The sequence below is a fragment of the Brassica oleracea genome, chromosome C5, assembly GCF_000695525.1.
Source record: "Brassica oleracea var. oleracea cultivar TO1000 chromosome C5, BOL, whole genome shotgun sequence".
In the NCBI taxonomy this organism is placed as follows: Eukaryota; Viridiplantae; Streptophyta; class Magnoliopsida; order Brassicales; family Brassicaceae; genus Brassica; species Brassica oleracea.
The window spans coordinates 4,733,274-4,750,143 of NC_027752.1; the positions used below are offsets into that span (position 1 = coordinate 4,733,274).

The 16,870-nt window shown below is 37.0% G+C and overlaps 7 protein-coding genes and 1 non-coding gene across 10 annotated transcripts; 4 read left to right on the forward strand and 4 right to left on the reverse strand.

Annotated features, from left to right (window-relative positions):
- Positions 1–712: 712 nt before the first annotated feature.
- Positions 713–1,984, forward strand: LOC106293445 (DNA-directed RNA polymerases I, II, and III subunit RPABC5). Its single transcript, XM_013729122.1, has 4 exons — positions 713–884; positions 1,032–1,090; positions 1,543–1,637; positions 1,732–1,984. Exons 1-4 carry the CDS (start codon positions 849–851, stop codon positions 1,755–1,757), a joined length of 216 nt encoding a protein of 71 aa, XP_013584576.1. The 5' UTR covers positions 713–848; the 3' UTR covers positions 1,758–1,984.
- Positions 1,985–2,893: 909 nt separating this feature from the next.
- Positions 2,894–5,951, reverse strand: LOC106295694. Of its 2 annotated transcripts, none has more exons than XM_013731662.1 (6): positions 5,655–5,951; positions 4,608–5,478; positions 4,321–4,505; positions 3,864–3,900; positions 3,667–3,728; positions 2,894–3,577 (listed from the first exon to the last, which is right to left on the reverse strand). In XM_013731662.1, exons 1-6 carry the CDS (start codon positions 5,750–5,752, stop codon positions 3,124–3,126), a joined length of 1,707 nt encoding a protein of 568 aa, XP_013587116.1. In that variant the 5' UTR covers positions 5,753–5,951; the 3' UTR covers positions 2,894–3,123. The 2 variants fall into 2 exon arrangements, with proteins under 2 accessions (XP_013587116.1, XP_013587117.1); XM_013731663.1 differs by having other exon boundaries at positions 5,651–5,703.
- Positions 5,952–6,565: 614 nt separating this feature from the next.
- LOC106343633 lies at positions 6,566–8,366 on the reverse strand. Of its 2 annotated transcripts, none has more exons than XM_013782900.1 (3): positions 8,288–8,366; positions 7,315–7,840; positions 6,566–7,243 (listed from the first exon to the last, which is right to left on the reverse strand). In XM_013782900.1, exons 2-3 carry the CDS (start codon positions 7,724–7,726, stop codon positions 6,579–6,581), a joined length of 1,077 nt encoding a protein of 358 aa, XP_013638354.1. In that variant the 5' UTR covers positions 7,727–7,840; positions 8,288–8,366; the 3' UTR covers positions 6,566–6,578. The 2 variants fall into 2 exon arrangements, with proteins under 2 accessions (XP_013638354.1, XP_013638353.1); XM_013782899.1 differs by lacking the exon at positions 8,288–8,366 and adding an exon at positions 8,062–8,205.
- Positions 8,367–8,369: 3 nt separating this feature from the next.
- Positions 8,370–9,240, forward strand: LOC106343634. The gene is made up of 3 exons (XM_013782901.1): positions 8,370–8,568; positions 8,652–8,878; positions 8,973–9,240. The coding sequence occupies exons 1-3, from the start codon at positions 8,455–8,457 to the stop codon at positions 9,190–9,192; spliced, it is 561 nt and encodes a 186-aa protein (XP_013638355.1). The 5' UTR covers positions 8,370–8,454; the 3' UTR covers positions 9,193–9,240.
- A 47-nt stretch (positions 9,241–9,287) lies between these two features.
- Positions 9,288–10,628, reverse strand: LOC106343631 (mediator-associated protein 1). The gene has a single exon (XM_013782898.1). It carries the CDS (start codon positions 10,583–10,585, stop codon positions 9,383–9,385), a length of 1,203 nt encoding a protein of 400 aa, XP_013638352.1. The 5' UTR covers positions 10,586–10,628; the 3' UTR covers positions 9,288–9,382.
- A 2,158-nt stretch (positions 10,629–12,786) lies between these two features.
- LOC106295868 (probable xyloglucan endotransglucosylase/hydrolase protein 8) lies at positions 12,787–14,295 on the reverse strand. The gene is made up of 4 exons (XM_013731862.1): positions 14,007–14,295; positions 13,805–13,905; positions 13,512–13,714; positions 12,787–13,354 (listed from the first exon to the last, which is right to left on the reverse strand). Exons 1-4 carry the CDS (start codon positions 14,191–14,193, stop codon positions 12,946–12,948), a joined length of 900 nt encoding a protein of 299 aa, XP_013587316.1. The 5' UTR covers positions 14,194–14,295; the 3' UTR covers positions 12,787–12,945.
- A 1,264-nt stretch (positions 14,296–15,559) lies between these two features.
- TRNAL-UAG lies at positions 15,560–15,639 on the forward strand. The gene has a single exon. It is a non-coding gene; the product is annotated as a tRNA-Leu (tRNA).
- A 254-nt stretch (positions 15,640–15,893) lies between these two features.
- On the forward strand, positions 15,894–16,164 carry LOC106295869. Its single transcript, XM_013731863.1, is given in 2 exon segments — positions 15,894–16,067; positions 16,069–16,164. Coding segments are annotated over 2 exon segments (270 nt in total).
- Positions 16,165–16,870: the final 706 nt, after the last annotated feature.

Genomic DNA, 16,870 nt, shown 5'->3' on the forward strand with positions numbered 1-16,870 from the left:
TCATTAATTGTCATATATATATTAGTCATTTATTGTAATTCCGTAGGTTTTATTTAAGGAAAGAAAATATCATATCATATCATTATATCATATAGTTTGACCAACTTATGTATCTAACAACATATAAAAATCGAATGTGAACCTACTTATTTTTCAATTGAATGTAATTGACTACCTAATTGAGTGTCACCTATGCATTAGGGCCTATTTTAATTAATATAAAATTGAGGTTACATCTTTTCAAATGTTTCTCAATTAATATATAGGGGATTTGTAAAATGATCATGCCTGCATATGCGGGTCAAACACCTAGTTAAATATTAATCAAGCAAACACATTTGTATAAAAGTATATTCTAATGAAATATTTTTTATCCTATTTAAATAATTTTACATTTGATTTAAAATTCTTAAAACCTTTAATAATAATTTATTATGTTAGTTTTTAAATTAAAATATATAAATGAATAAATATTCATGAGAACATTATGCCCTCGGCAAACACCTAGTTTGGTATCATGGGGTATCGCGGTTCGACCATTGGTCATAATTCTAAAATTTTCAATTTCCCCTACGCAGCTTCAAAACCGAATAAATTAAAGACCGTCGATAACCAAGACCGAATCAAACCGGACCCAACCAGATATCACCCCAAACGACGTCGTTTGGAGAATCGTCTCAAAACCCAGTCATCGTCAAGCCCTTTTGTGTACTTCCTTCACCTATTAAAAAGGAAAGCGTGAACTGAAGCAGTAAACCCTAAAACTCCCAAGCTGAGAAAAAAAGAGAGAGAGAGAGAGAGAGAGAGACCAAGTTTTGGAGGTTTCAGTGCGTAACTCAAGAATCAAGATGATCATCCCTGTCCGCTGCTTTACCTGTGGAAAGGTTTTTCTTTTTTAAACTTTACTCTACATTCGACAAACAAGACATCTCTGTTCTCTCTTAGCTGATATGAATGTTTCTCTGTCGATTAGATAAACTCGTTTCGAGGGATAAAGTTTTGACCTTTACTAAGATTTGATATTTGTGTAGGTGATTGGAAACAAGTGGGATGCCTATCTTGATCTTCTCCAGCTCGACTACACTGAAGGGTAAGATGATTCTTCTTCTTCTTCTTGATTTATTTTTTTATTCATACTTTGTGGTGAAAGGAGACTACTTTATTTTGAATTTTGAGAGATATTAGTTCAGATGAGGGAGCATAATGAGGCACAAGTATGAGATTAGTTAACAGCAGAAACGAAACCAATCATAGAGTTTTGTTGTTCAAGGATTTAGCTTTTCAATTAATCTTCTGTTTATCTAGTTTTGATATTTAGTAGTTTGTAGATTTTTGTTGCATCCATCCATTGTTAAAGAGTCGAAAGTAAAATTTGGTTTGCTTTTGATTATGTTCTGTTCTTCACATGTTATTGGAAGAGACTATTTATGCATATCTTGTTTATGTCATTAGTGAACACTTTATTTCGTTGTAGCCTCTTCTTGTTTGTTTGTTTGTTTGTTGCTCAATGAATAAAAAAAGGTTACAATGTGCTTTTTGCAGGGACGCACTTGATGCGCTCAACTTAGTTAGGTACTGCTGTAGGCGTATGCTCATGACTCATGTTGATCTGATTGAGAAGCTTCTCAACTACAACAGTACTGTCTTCTTACTCTTTATGCTTTTCTTTTGAGCTTTTTTTTTTTTTGTCATTATGGATTTATACTGACATCACTATTTATTTCATTGCAGCTCTGGAAAAATCAGACAACTCTTAAGAAAAGAGTAAGTAGGAAGATGCAAATCGTCAGAGGCCTATATTCTAAAAAAACATGTATGAAACTCTCTGTGTTTGGTTTAGAAACTTCAATCAATCCGAGTCATATGTTGGTTTTAGACCGACGTTACCATTTTGTCATATGTATGTCAATGCCTCTACTACTTGTTATTAATTTTTCTGAGCTGAAAGATCTGCTATCGTTCTAAGGAATTCATCTTTTCATTAGTTCTCATGCATTCATGGTTTTTTTTTTTTAACTTTCTCCTGAGGTCTTAGTATCCTTGTGAATTGGAATTTAGAGAAACAAAATTGATAGGATTTACGAGCTCAAAGCAATGAGAAGGAGGTGAAAAATGATACTCTTCAAGATCAAATATGCGACGACTACAAATATTTAAACAAAGAAAATGGTGAACATCAATAACAATAATAGATCTTCAATAAAGACACTTCATCCTCATAGTGTTTTTCATTGGAGTAGAATTACAACGCTGGCTGTCCTCTTACCTCGATATTCAATCGAATCAGTTTAAAGCCTTTAGCTCCTCCACCCTAGAGGCACCACCGGCCACATGGCAAAAGCCAGAGAGTCTTGGGCTACAAGGGGCAGAGCTTTTGAGCAGCATAAGAAAATTATAGAAGTCAGGGAGGAAAGAACCCATAGAGACCGTGGTTATCGCGGTTTCCTTCCGGAAAATTTGAAGCACGGAGGAACAGAGTTTTGACCCTGCCGTACTTCCGTTACTCCGGGAGAAATCCATGATATCCACGGTCTTTGTGGGTTCCCTCCTCGCTGGCCAAAGCCATTGCTTTGCTTCCTGAAGCTCGGCTGAATATATATATATATATACTAAACTAACGAATACCTCATGAGGTTGCTTTCTTTTTGTAGACATTAAGATTTACGTTTCTTTGAAAGATAACGATACGTTTTAAGATGCATTCAAATGGAGATTTGAACATTTATGATTTGATCTTTGATTATGAAATGAACATTTATCGTGGAAATAAAGATTTACGTTTGTTTGAAAAGATAACGTACTCTATTTTGTAGACAAACGCACAGAGTTTTTTTTATTATGCTCGCATACACTACACAATGGTCCGATCTCGTACACTGCAGTGTTGTGTTCATGTAAAAAGATTTCAAATATTTTTACTAGTGGTTAGAAAAAATGTATAACCAAAGAAGAAATAACACAAATGTAGCCTTATGTAATCCGACCCCATTCATAAGGGAAACCATAGCACATTCAAATCTCCCATAACATTCCCACAAAACCTCATGTGATGTGTTCGAGAACTTAAAGACCCAATTAGTCGGAACTAAAACCACTCCGAATAAAGAACAAACGAACAATGTCTCAGTAGCCATTGATATGCTTTGGTTTCGTTGTTGTCGATCCTACCAACCGAGAGAATGGTTGCTGCGTTTGGTTGTTGCGGCTCATGTTAAAACTGCTGCTTCCTGTTCCGGATTTAGTGTCAGAGTAGGCTTGAGCTAGCTCAAGAGGAGAGGCTGCTTTCCCGGGACGGTGTCCTGTTCCGTCTGGTGACTCCGGTTTCTGTGGAACGGGTTTTCGCCATGTCTCTGGTGATGGATCCCTTGTCTTCTCCTGAGCTTGCGGTTGCTGTCTTGGGTTCTTCACATCATTATCACGCCAGTTTCGCCTCTGGGTTTCGGATCTGGCAACGTCGCTTACACTTCTCACGTCCTTTTGGTCGAATTTCCTCGTTCTCAGCTCACGAGGAGAACTCACTGGTCTTTGGACTGCGTGCTCTGGAACCGGAACTCTTTCGATGGGATTGAGGACCGTCCTTTTGAACAAAAAACATAATCAAAAAGTAAGTGTTGAATCCCAGAAAGTCTACACAGAGTGCAAGAGGCTAAAAGAAACCGGTTCTACCTTTCTAACTGTTGCTCCAATTTCTGATGCTCGGTCTCATCAATGCCTCGCTCCTTCAACACCTAATACCCAAATAGAGAGGCTAAGATCAAGTTGCAAAACTAGATGACTTTACATATCCAAGAAAATCGATTGATGACGAACAAACGGGTGACTTAACAAGAGAATATTAACGAGATGAAACAAAGTGCACTCACCAGCTCTCGTGGTCTGGCACCGCCAAAAACTGCGTTTCTGCACCGGGAACCAGAAAAAAATAAGCATGTTTGACACACAAGTATATAGTTATCACCAAGAAGGCAGTCTAGTTAATAATTTAGAGAAAGAATGTCAGAAAAAGAAAGCTAGCGCAAATAACTACGAATTGAATCCAATGCTACCATATTCTACTATCTTGGACGTCTGACGACGATAGTTTGACACAAAGCCAATTTAAGCATTTCTTCCAATTTGAATAAATATCAAAACAGGTAACGACTCAGAGCCTAATCATTTCAGTATTTGCCATAAGCCAGTAAAAATTTTGAGAAATCAAGCCAATTTTTTGTATCACACTACCAATGTCCACAATCTCCAAATGATTGATTATAACTGAGTTGAGACTATAAATATATAAGTACCACCATAACCAGATTAAATTTTGAACATCCTTACCTCTCCTTGTCAGTCTTAACTTCTGGTTTCTCAAGCAACTGTGCCACAGGCTTCAGATTCAACTTGGGGCGCTCAACCGGCTTGTTAGGAATCTCATCTGCAGACAACCCAGGTTTTGAAACGTTCATACTTTTCTGTGCCACATAACCAGTTTCACGTTGAATAAGATTTGAAACACCATTTTCCTGCAGATATAGAGTTGAGCCATCAGAACACATAGTTTACCAACAAAGAAAACCTATAAACCAAAAGAGATAGAACACATCAGAAACTTATATAACTAGTACCATTTTTCCATCATTCAAAGGTTTCTCAACGCTTTCAATAGGTTTTGTCCGAGGCAGTAGGTTCAGCTTAGGTCGTTCCACAGCTTCAGAAGGTGCAGTTGGTTGCACGAAATGACCAGCAGGCCTAACTTCAGAATAATTTGGATGAGGTACAGCTTTCACTTCCTTTGCGTCCAAATAAGCTGGCCCAGGGAGCTTCTCATACTCACGAGCGAACTTTCTCCCACCCTGGATCCCATCTTCAGCGACCAAGCCACGTTCTACATATGTTCCATGCGTCCCATCCCCTTGATTAAGCACATGGCTATTACCCTTGTAACCTCTGCTCTCCATCTCCGAATGCTTAACAACATCAAAACCCATCTGAGAAGGAACCAAAAGCTTAGTCTGCCACCTCCCTGAAGACACTTGCTCCAGCGCACTCGAATGAACCAAATTAGAAACAGGTGGCTGCGTATTCCAAGAAGACCGCCCCGCCTCATCATTAGCCACCACTACAGGGACCTCCTTCCTCGCAGCCCAAACATTAGTGTGAGTTCCTGAAACTGAGCTCTCACCATTTCCAGCCGCAGCTGACCAACCACCGTGCCTCCCAGTTAAACCCGGGTCAGCTTTCACCTCCAGGCGGCTGTTAGCAACCCGAAAAACATCATCACTAACCATCCTACGAGGAGCAGAGTGACCATCAAGAGGCTTCCGTTCATCCTCGCTGAAATTGCGTCCAATATTGGCCGTGTGAGGTAAGAACAGTGATTTATCATCGAAGTTTCTTAAAGTATGAGACGAGCTCGGCCTTGTCCTCTGATCCGGCCTACCTCCCCAAGGCGCCGCTCTATCAACAAAAGGTCGATCCGTAGCAATCTTCGGAACCCTAAAAATCAAGGAATAAAGTCAATAACTCAATAAAATCACAGACGATATTCATCCAATACAACTAATAGACCTAGAAAAAAAATCATGATTCGCGTAGATCTGATAGCTTCATGAATCAAGGATTCGATTGATCTATACCAAGCAAGAGGCGATCAGAAAAGAGTTATGACTTACACTCCAGGAGCGGAAGGGAGAGCGAGATCAGATGGAATCGAGCCGCCATGGAAGTCCTTGAGCGTCATGGTGCTACCAGCAGCTTTCTTCTTCGACATCTTTTTTTTTTTACTCTCTCGTTTTATGTATCGCTTGTTATTCTTATCTTCTCCGATTGAGATTTGAGTTTTTTTCGCCGCCGGAGAGACGGGAAGAAGAAGACGACGGAGACCACCCTCTCTCTCTCTCGCTCTCAAAAAAGGTTTCGTCTCGTTCAGCTTCAGATTCTTCTCAATCCTCCTCCTCCGGGATTTTATTAAATAGTATTGAAAACCTTTATTCCTCGATGACCGGAAAAATGTTTTTTTTTTATGCTAACTCCGAAATGACGAAAATATCCCTATTTGAATAAACTATTTACGTTGATTACGTGGCAGGCATCGGGCTCGGCACTTCTAGATTCTAGATTCGGTTAGATGATGCTAAACTCCAAACCGAAACAAACCAAGCGGAACCAAACTCCAAACCGAAGAAATAATTTATATCGTTACCATATAAGAACATTCAATACTTTTGAATGAAATCAAGAATTAATTCGCTTTATAAAGTAAACAAATCATTATAAAAGGTTTAAATTCTTAACAATTCAAAGTATATATAGAACGGCATTGTATTGCTGAAAGATCCCATGATCTAATGAGGTGATCATGGGATTTTTAGCGGAAGGTATGCCAAACATCTCTATGTCTCTTGGAGAAGATGACTTGAGTTTGAAATCTCTATGTTGATCCACTCTGCGTTGTGGTCCTAAGGACTTGATAGCCACAACAGCCACCTTCCTCAGGGGATGAGCAATACATGGCCATATGTTGCAACATGGGTTTGGCAATGAGGTAAAGTTGCAAGAAAATAAAATTATACAAGAAACAAAGAATTAAAATTTGATTATGAGGTGTTGTTTCGAGGCTTGAAGACTATAACAAAGCAAGGCAACAGAGCTTTAGTACTCAAAAGGTAAAGCTCTTCAAGTATAGCATTTGGTCCCACTTTCAACGCCAATGAATCAAACTCAGAAAAAACATTAGGATCTTCAAACTTCTTCATAGGTTTATGAACCCTCCCTGCGATCACTCTACACAGCACAACAGCTCTCAACGCACCTCTGCTTCTTCCTCGTTCCATTTCGATCCCCTCAAGAGCCGCAGAGCAAGCTGATGCTGTGAGAACTCCTTTAATCCCATCTTGTCTTGTTTTAGAAGCAAACCCATGTCTTAAAATCTTACAAACTCCACACTGATCCGAGAAACAGAGGTTTGAAGAGCCGCTGTTGCTGCTCAAACCGAGAGAGCAAGACAGAGTTGTACCGTGGAACCCAAGAAACTCGTTCCCATCAGCCACACAGCGAGAGTGTTTCTTCGAAAGCTTGGTCGCTCTTATTTTCACGAGCTCTCTGTAGTTTTCAAACTCCGCGACGACTCTCTGCAGGTTCTGGACTTTCAGAATAGCTGAAACGTTGCACCCTTTCGTTTTGCCAAGCTTGTCAGAATAGCCTCTGTTGCAGATCAACTCTACAGTCGTTCTCGAGAAGTCTCCTTCTAAAAGTCTAGTGACTACCAAAAACAAAAAAAAACAAATCAAATTCTCCTCAAGAAATTAATTAGAGAACTAATAAGAGTCTTACCAGAGTGATTAGTAAGATAATGAGTCTCAAAAGCGTAAAGATCTCTGACTCTCTGGCGACATATTCTACAAGAGAGAGCTCCAAAACCGCAGATGTCTGAGCCAATAACATCAAACCTCTCAGAAGAGTAACGACCTGAAAGCAAATCAGAAGAAGATGCTCCTCCACTGCCCTCAAACCTCATCGTGTTTATAAACTTGGAGCTCTCCAGAGACCGTGAGCAACGGAAGCTTGGATTCTGCATAGCTCCCTCATCTCCATAAGCGACAAACTCATTCCTCAGATTCGACATCGATCTTCTGCAACCAGATGGATTCTTCATCTCCTGGATTAGGTTATTCTCTGGATCACTTGGCTTCTGAGCATCGCAGCAGCTAAGAGACTTCTTGAGATAAAGCCAAACTCCACGCATGTTTGTTCAAGATCCGTCTTTAGATGTGAATTATATATAGTTTCTATGAAACTTGGCTTTTGTTCGGACACGTCTCTCTCAGTGTCTCTTCCGGCTTGACCATATCCGCACAAACTGTTTCCAAAACGAGATTGAAGACTTCCATAAGTATTAAGATTATCACATCACACCATAAAAGAACCACCAAGAAGAAAAAACGTTTCAGAAAATCAATAACACAGCTAAGGTTAACATTTATAGCTATTAAGTTTGGTCAAATCATCAGTTACAACCTGGAAAAAAATTATGATAATTTAGCATATGTGATTACAGAAAGAAAGATATGGTAATCATACTTTTTTCACTTCTCTTCACGTTCCAAACAGAGTATATAGCACATGCCGCTGCCTCTATTGATCTTTGACTTTTTTTTTTTTGAAGTGAAAAGTCAAACATGTGATCAACCTCTTATTCAATCTGAATGTTCATATCTTTATAATAAAAAGGTTTTATCTAATAATACACACTAGTTTACAAGAAAAGTATCCGAAGTAATATCATTATAAAGGAATGAAACTTTACTTGCTTGGTGAGACCAAAACCGAATCTCTCTGTTGTCTTGTAATGAGAGGGAGGCTTAGGAAAGTAATCTGATGCTGTTTGTTTACTTATTCTTTCCTCTTCCTTAAAACTTTCATGCTAACAATGGAAATAAATAGAGTGAATCAAGAATAAAAAATATGTGAATTATGAATAAGAAAGAGATGGAAAGCGAACTTGGCTTCTTGGTTTCTGTTCTGGTCATATGTGCAGACATTACAGCTGCAGTCCTCGGGATAGAAGCCGAGATTGCTCAGAGCAAGGTTTCGAATTTTTTATACCAATAGTACAAATGAATTTATTTTCATTTCTTGTGTTTGTTGATGTTTCTCCTTTGCAAAAACAGCAGCAGCAACATCATCATGCTCGTCAACAACATCCAAGACATACAGGATGTGGAAGAAGCCCAAGCTCTGGAGCTTTTTCTGAGGGAGTAGCTGCAATGGTGCTACTGTCTATCGTCCATGTCACAGCCAATGTGCTTGGTGGCTGCACGTACATTCGCTCTAAGCAAGATTTCACGAGAGCAACGGCCAACAAGATTCTCGCAGTAGCTCTCCTTGTTATCTCCTGGTAAATGCAAAAGATTTTAAAAACCCATTCAACACAAAGTTTGAATTTTCAAAAGACTTACTTGAGATTCTTTTGACATACCTTTGTGTCTTAGGATCTTCTTTGCTGTCAGCTACTCAACGCTGATGTTAGCAACATTGGCCAACTCGAGATCGAATAGATTCTGCAGCTTGCCTCATCGTTGGTTCTTTCTCGTTGGAGGCATATTTTGTCTAGGACATGGACTCGTGACTTCAGGATATTATGTTTCAGCCATTGCTGCTAAGAAAGAAGACAAAGAGAATGTGCAGCCAGCAAATACAAGCCGCCCATAACACGACTATGTTTCTTGATTGTATCAGATTAACAACATAAAATTTAAACAGTTAGTTAAAAACTTGAATCTTTGATATTAATAAATCCGCAAATATTCCACAATGAACTCTTAAAGAATCAATAGAAAGGACAAAACACAAAAAGGCCAGAGTTCAATGCAAAAGAGACAGAACAAAAAACATATATGTCTTAAGGGTTTGGTGGAAATGATTCAGCCATCTTTGTAATCACCTCATGAATGAAACCACTCTTCTTGGAATAAAACTCAAGCTCCCTAAGCTGCAACGTTTTCCACTCCTCCTCGAATCTCTTCTTATCCTCCAAGGCAAGCCTACTCCAACCTTGCTGAGCAGAAAGATCATCCACACCAAAACGCGCTAGTGCCTTAACAAGAACAGACTTATCAAACGCATCCACTTCCACAACACTCGATGCTTCTCCTTTATTAGTCATCGCCTCTTCTTCACAGCTTTTACCATTGGGCGAAGAAGAAGAAGCTAGCTCTTGCTTCTCAGGCTCAACTTTCTTCGACGACGACTTACTACTCTTCTTCGACTTCCCATTAGCTGAATCCAAAGCCACCTTCTCGGGCTCGACTTTAGACTTACTGCTCTTCTTAGACTTCCCATTGGACTTGACAGCTGAATCCAAAGCCGCCGCATCAGCTCCCCAAACAAACTTAGACAAATCAAAGGCCTTGCGATCATGAGGTTTAGAAAATGTCAGCTCCTCTTTGCCAAGATTGTTCTCGTACTTAGTCTTCAAACCCCAAATCTTCTTTATGACTTGGGTTTTACTAACATCAAAGCTAATAGATTTCTTCACAGACAGATAAAACGCGTTTGTGTCATCATAAGGACTTGCCCCTGTATCGTTTCTGTAATCAATAAGACCTTGTAAAACAGCAATCTCATCTTCCTCACTCCAAACTCGCTGGAAATAGGTCTTCTTGGCCTCTTCTCCTGAACCACCACTCTTGACCTTCTTGGCTTCCTTCGAGGCTGCTGCTGCTGCTCCATCTGTCTCACTCAAAGAACGCTTCTTTGTTAAAGGTTTCACCTTTTTGGAATCATGATTCTTCACCACAGCTGAATCCTTCGTTCCTGCGATGGATTTATTAGCATCCGAGGATGATCCTGGGTTCTTCTTGACCCGAACGGTTTGAGAATCGGAATCGGTTTCTTCATCAGACCCAGATTCGGAATTGGAGACCTGCTGCTTCTCAGGAGCAGACTCTGGTTTGTTCGAGGATGGGTTTTTAGAGGACTCATCGTCGGTTTCGTCTTCCGAAGAAGAGTTTCCTGCGAGTGAAGTCGTTTTTACTTGGTCATCTTCGTCGCTTGATGATGCGCTCGGCGGATCTTCCAACGGATTGAAACGTTTCCCTGACATCAAAACTCTTTAGGGTTTTTGTCTTTGGGACTTAAAAAGAGGTTGAAAGTTGAAACTAAGGTTTCGGTTTCACCACCACTTCCTCACTTTATATACGATGATTTATTTTATTTTTTTCAATTTATAAAATGTTTTACAATTTTATATGCAAAATATTAAATTTAAATGGTGATTATACTGTAAAATAAAAATGTAATAGTATTTCTTAAAATTTGCATTTTTTTAGCATCTCCAATGGTAAACTTCATTTTTTTTCTTCAAAAAATGAAGAAGCATTTTCTCCAATGGTTCACTTCATTTTTTTTCAAAAAAGAATATTCCAAATATATTTTTTTCTTGTTTTTATCATTATTTATCAAAAACATCTTTTACTTTTGCTAGTTTACTAATTTTATCCAAATATTTTATTTTAACAATATTTCACCACAATTGCTAATTAATATTAAATAAACATTATCACACAATATAATTAGTACACATAGCATAAATAAATAACAAAAGAACACTACATTTCATAAGGAAGTATGAGATGTATATTTTTCTCACATGTGATCAATTAAATTGTTACGAAGAGTGAAATGAGCTTCTTGATCTTTAATTCTTCTAAATCGAGCCAAAAATTCTTGAAAACGAATATTATCATGCTCTTCGATATCAACCTCTATAACTAGAAATTCTCTACCAACTTCAATTGGAGCATCAAGATCACGCTCATCTTCAATTATCATGTTATGTAGAATTATACATGTAGTCATTATGTCATGTAGCACATCTTTTTTCCAAAAACGAGCTGGTCCTTTCACAATTGCAAAGTGTGATTGAAGAACTCCAAAGGCACGTTCCACATCTTTTCGACATGCTTCTTGTTGTGTAGCAAAATATTTCTTCTTTGAACCCACTGGCTCGTGATTTGAACTCCATACAAGATCCTAACGTTCGTGCATACATTCAATCTGAGCAAAATTGAATTTTAGTAGAAAGGAGTGAACAACAACAAGCTCAACAGCCTTCTCAAGCAACCACTTCATTTGGACAATATTTTAACAATCTTAGTGGAGCTGGAAATGATTTACCAGATTATTAAGTGTTAATTTATGATGTGCTAAGTTTTTTTTATATTTAGATTGATGTTTATCAAGTCTTTCAGTTTTTATATTATTTATGTAATTGTTATTCATCTAAATATTAGTAAAAAACATGTTTCTAGTATATTTAATATTTTTAATTGATTGAATAAAAATAATAATAAAAACTTTAAAAGTAAGTTGGTAGTATTAGTTCTTATAGTTTATTTAAGTAAAAACTAAGAACATATTAAAGTTGAGGGACCAATCTGTAATTAAAAAAGTTTATCTTCAAAAAATAAATACTGTCCAATTCTTCAAAAAAAAAAAAAAAATGAAACACCAATGAAGTAGAAAATGAAGCAAAAAGTGAAAAATGAAACACCATTGGATACCTAAACACATCTTATTATTGAACAAATAATCTTTTTATTTTCTGAGTCCATTAATGTGATTTAACATTTGCAAGATTTATTAGGATTTTTTTGACATCAAATGCACTATTATATTATTCAAAATACAATTGATTTCAATAACCATAAAAATAATTAATAGTTTTTATTTTATAGAATGTTGTAGTAGATTTTAAGTAAAAAAAGCTCACCATTGAATTACCGTTTTTGGTGTAACAAATAGAAAACTCATAAAAACTCGGTTTCAATTTCGCAAACCCATTCAATTCTGTCGAGAAGTTTGACCAATTTTTCAGACACTCACTATCGTTTTGTTTATCTTTATTGTTGGGATTTTCTTCTTTCTAAAACTAGCTATTTTAGATATTATTCTACATTTTCATCAAACTATAGTGCATTCGATGTCAAAAAAATCCTAATATGGGAAAATGAAACACAAAGGAATCAACTCACGTTTAAAAACAAGATAATTGTCACGGATTAAACTAATTAAAGATAATTTGATGATACAGAAAGCTAAGGATGACAATGCAACTTTTTATTAAAAAATGTGTAGATGAGTTATATATTCTTTGCTCCCACCATCATGTATCTAACTCAAATTGAATACCCCAAACCAGAATTGATATGCAAATTGCCAAACAAAATTAGTTTATTTTTTTGTCGGCAAAATCAATTATATTTAATGAATATATAGTGCTCATCAGTTGAAAAAATATTATAGTGCAAAGTTACGAGACATAGCCGACTAAATAATTAATTAAATAACAGATGATACAATCAATAAGAAATGAAATGAAGAAGAAGAAGAAAAAAAAACGTACAAAATTATTACAGCAACCATTTCAACTTAATGCTTAAGACGAAAGACCAAAAATTGAGCTTAAGCCCAAGGGCTAATGGAACACTCCCAAGGCATTTTAGGGAATCTCTCACGGTCCTTGCAATAATCGTATACGACAAGGTTACGTTGCACCCACGCATAGTCCATCTTCTGTGTCTTTGACAAGTGCCATGCGTCGTACTGGTCCCACCAGTTCTCCGTTGTGGTGGAGACGCAAGCAGGGAACGGATCCTTCCAACGGCAGCCTTCAACGGCGAAGTCCTTGTAGGAAGAGACGAATGGAGCTTTTTTCCAGTCGGTCTTCTCGAGACCGCCACGTGTCGCCCAGTCGTCGGCGTTCCAGATGCTGGAAAACAAGTACATCGGCTTCTGGTTCGGGAAGAAATCGTTGTTTGGTACCTTGTCGCTGTTCTTGTACACTCGAATCGGTACTCTATCCACGAAAAACCTGTGATTTGCATTGAGTTTAACCGGATTACATATTGTACCAGTCGATAAAATTAAGCGCTGATTAACCAATTCGATTCAATTTGATCTGGTTCGATTTTGTTAATGTAAGCTAGCTTTTTGATCAATTTCGGTTTTGAGATCAAGAGAGGACTTACACGAGCTGGTGGTTATTCCAGAGAATTGAGTAGGTGTGGTAGTCCTTGGTTGGGTCGAACCAGAGGGAATGTCGCATCTCGCGATTCCCGGTTCCGTTCTTAAACACATTGGTCTGAATGATGTACGGTTCTCCGGTTCGGTTCCCTAGAAATTCGAAATCTATCTCGTCTCTCTCCGGTCCGGCTCCATTCTCCGAACACATCTGCTCATAAATAAAAAAAGAGAATTAATTATACAAAATGAAATATATTATCCTTCCAAGATTGAAAATTAAAATAAAACAAGAGCTCACGTAGTAAGCGGTGACGACGCCGGCTGAGTCGCCGCCGACGAGCTTTAGCTTCATACTGAACCATCCGAATCTGTACATGTGCTTCGTCTGAAATCCACATCCTGTTTGAAGAAACTCAAATAAATGAATCCAGAGTTTAAGAAGACTGCGCGCAACACTAATCTTTAAACAGGAGATTCCTGGCTATTGGATCCGAACGTACCGGTATCGTTGTCTAAGGCGAGATTCCAGATCTGTCCATCCTCGGAAGTCGTGAAGTGGTTTTCAGACCACATTATATTGAAGTTTTCTTCGAACGACTGTGTCGGTACTGCTGAGGTTGAGGAAGACGCCATTAGAGCCGCCACGAAAAAGAACACAGCCGCCATGGAAGAACATCGCGTCTCCATTTTGTTGTCTCAGCTTCGAATTTTTCGAAGAGAGAGAGAGAAAGAGAGGGAGAACGTGAGTTCAGAGTTCCGTGAGTGAGAAGACGATGGAGCTTTATTGCTTTAATTTAAAGACCGAAAATTTACTGATCTGACCACTAATAATTCTTCTTAATTTTATACTAATATTTTTGGGGTAGGACTTTGGATACGGTTTGTGAAATATTATTCTATAACTTTGTTAATGAAGGTATAAATAAAAGATTAGTTAAAAAAAAAGAAGTTAATATTAAACGCAATGATTACTTACTGTAAAGTGGAAACAGTTTGACTTGATAACTCGGTTTAGATTCTTCATCACCGACCGGTTTACTCAGTAAGTTGACAAGTGAGATTAGTCAATATTTGATGAATGATTGAGCTGGGGTGTTCTGTGAAATTAACAAGAGAACATGGAGAATAATTGGACTGCCAGGCTGCCACCAAGTGGAAATGTTCATGTAAAAGCAAGAAGACAGAAACTTTATTTAATTCTTTGGTCTTTTTTTGTTTGTTTGTCAACTATATTTCATGAAAATTGAATCAATGCGCAAAGTTAACCATGTCTTTTCAAATCTGATTGTATATTTTCCTGAAAACCATGTTCGTTACAGAAATTAACCGGATAAACACGAACAATACGTAGTATTTAACTAAATAATAGTAAACGTATGTGATAATCCTAAATATGCTTCGGACCATAATATTCTGTTCAACAAAAGAGTTTGCCTCCAATTATCTCATCTCTTGATATAGCCCTAGACAAAGCACGTGAAACAAGCACGTTACGAAAAAAAGAAATCGGATAAATAATACACCTCGATTTACTACTTTATTAGGCTGTCAAAGATTAGTATATTGGACTGTCTCTCCCACTATCCGGTTTATATTCTTTACATTTTACATAAAAAACTTTTTTTTTTGTATGGATTTGAATGTTTTAGATCTAAGATAGGCAGATAATGATATAAACAAATGCAACTCTACCTTCTTACTCTATGTCTATACCATAACAGACCACTAAGATCATAAAACAACATTATACTATTGTAATAAGTTATGTAGAGAGAGTTTTTTTTATAACAAATATGTATGGTCTCGTCACTATAGTGAGTATATAAGTCTCTAATATTTTATACTTTACTTTTGTGAGAATTAATTTATTTGAATGACCATATACGTACGAAATTCCTTCATATTTTTTATAATTCGTGTATGAATTTACCTATTTGCTACAAATGGTTTCTCCTATGTTTCATCTTGTATATGATGCATGTCGGTCCTAATAGAGAAGTCAAAGCTTAGGAACACAAAATCATAATCTGTATGTTGGGATATCAAACACAAAGACAGTTTGGCCGAGTGGTCTAAGGCGCCAGATTTAGGCTCTGGTCCGAAAGGGCGTGGGTTCAAATCCCACAGCTGTCAATTTATTTATTGATCTTTTGCAATGTGAACCCTCTATCTTGTCGAGAAGGTTTCTATTTTCTTGCACCAATAAAACCGCTTAATTTTGAACAGAATAGTGAATGTTTGTTCACGGAAAAAGCGAACACATATGAAGCCATGACTATCTTTTGAATCTTGACCATCCCCTTATGTTCAAGATCCTTTCCTTGTCTACCAAGCAACCATTTCTTCCTCAATCTCTGATCAAATATTTTCACGTACAGATCAAAAAGATGAAGAGTCAGAGCAGAAACTTAGCCACCCTGAGTTTGATGATAATTACCGTTTTGTCATGGACGAGGATTGTGGCTGGACAAGAAGCACTAATAGGAAAAAAAGTATTGCCGTTGTGCCACAGAGAATGTATGCCAATATGCATGAAAGTGACCGAGGCAACGCAAGAGATTTTGTGATGGTGCATGTCAAGCGGGTTGTGTTCAGCTTCAAGGTAGAGGCACTGGACTTTCAGCCACCGATCAAGGAGTCGATATGGTCATTGCATAGAAAAATATTTAGCATCTTTATAACTGGAAATTTAATTTTGATATGTTTATGAAATTAAAATTCATTTATTAGTTTATATATACAGAAAGTAAATATTTGTTTTAATAGTTTTATTTTGTCATTTTAGTTAGAACTGTGATTTCAAATATAATATTCTTATATCAAATTGCTTATTTCAGATATATATAGTTGTAAAATAATATTTTAAACCATAATTAAAATTTGTTCTAAATAAAATAAACTCAAAATAATTTGTTGATTACATTCAGATTGATTCTATATTCGAGATTAAAAATGTTTATATAAAATTATATTATATAATTTAGTATATGTTGTTTTAAAATAAAATTAAAGAAACAAAAATATAAATGGCCACGGTTCATAATTGTCTAACCAATTAAACAGATACTTTTTTTTTGAAAATTTATCGATCAGTACAAAGTTATAAACTTAATTAAGCTATAACAACAACATTATGGTTATAGTTAGGGCTAGGGAAATGAATCAAAAGCTGTGCCCTCCGTCTTGGGCCTGTCCACTCAAAACTTAACTCGAGACTTTTCGGGTGAGGCAAAAATTTTCCTTTTTTTTTTCTTTTAACAGGATCTTTCCTTTCTATATTTTTTTTTCTACCTGACTACATCAGTTCTACATGGTTTCGAAACCAAAGTTTAGTGCTCTAAATAAATCTCACCTTAAACTTTTT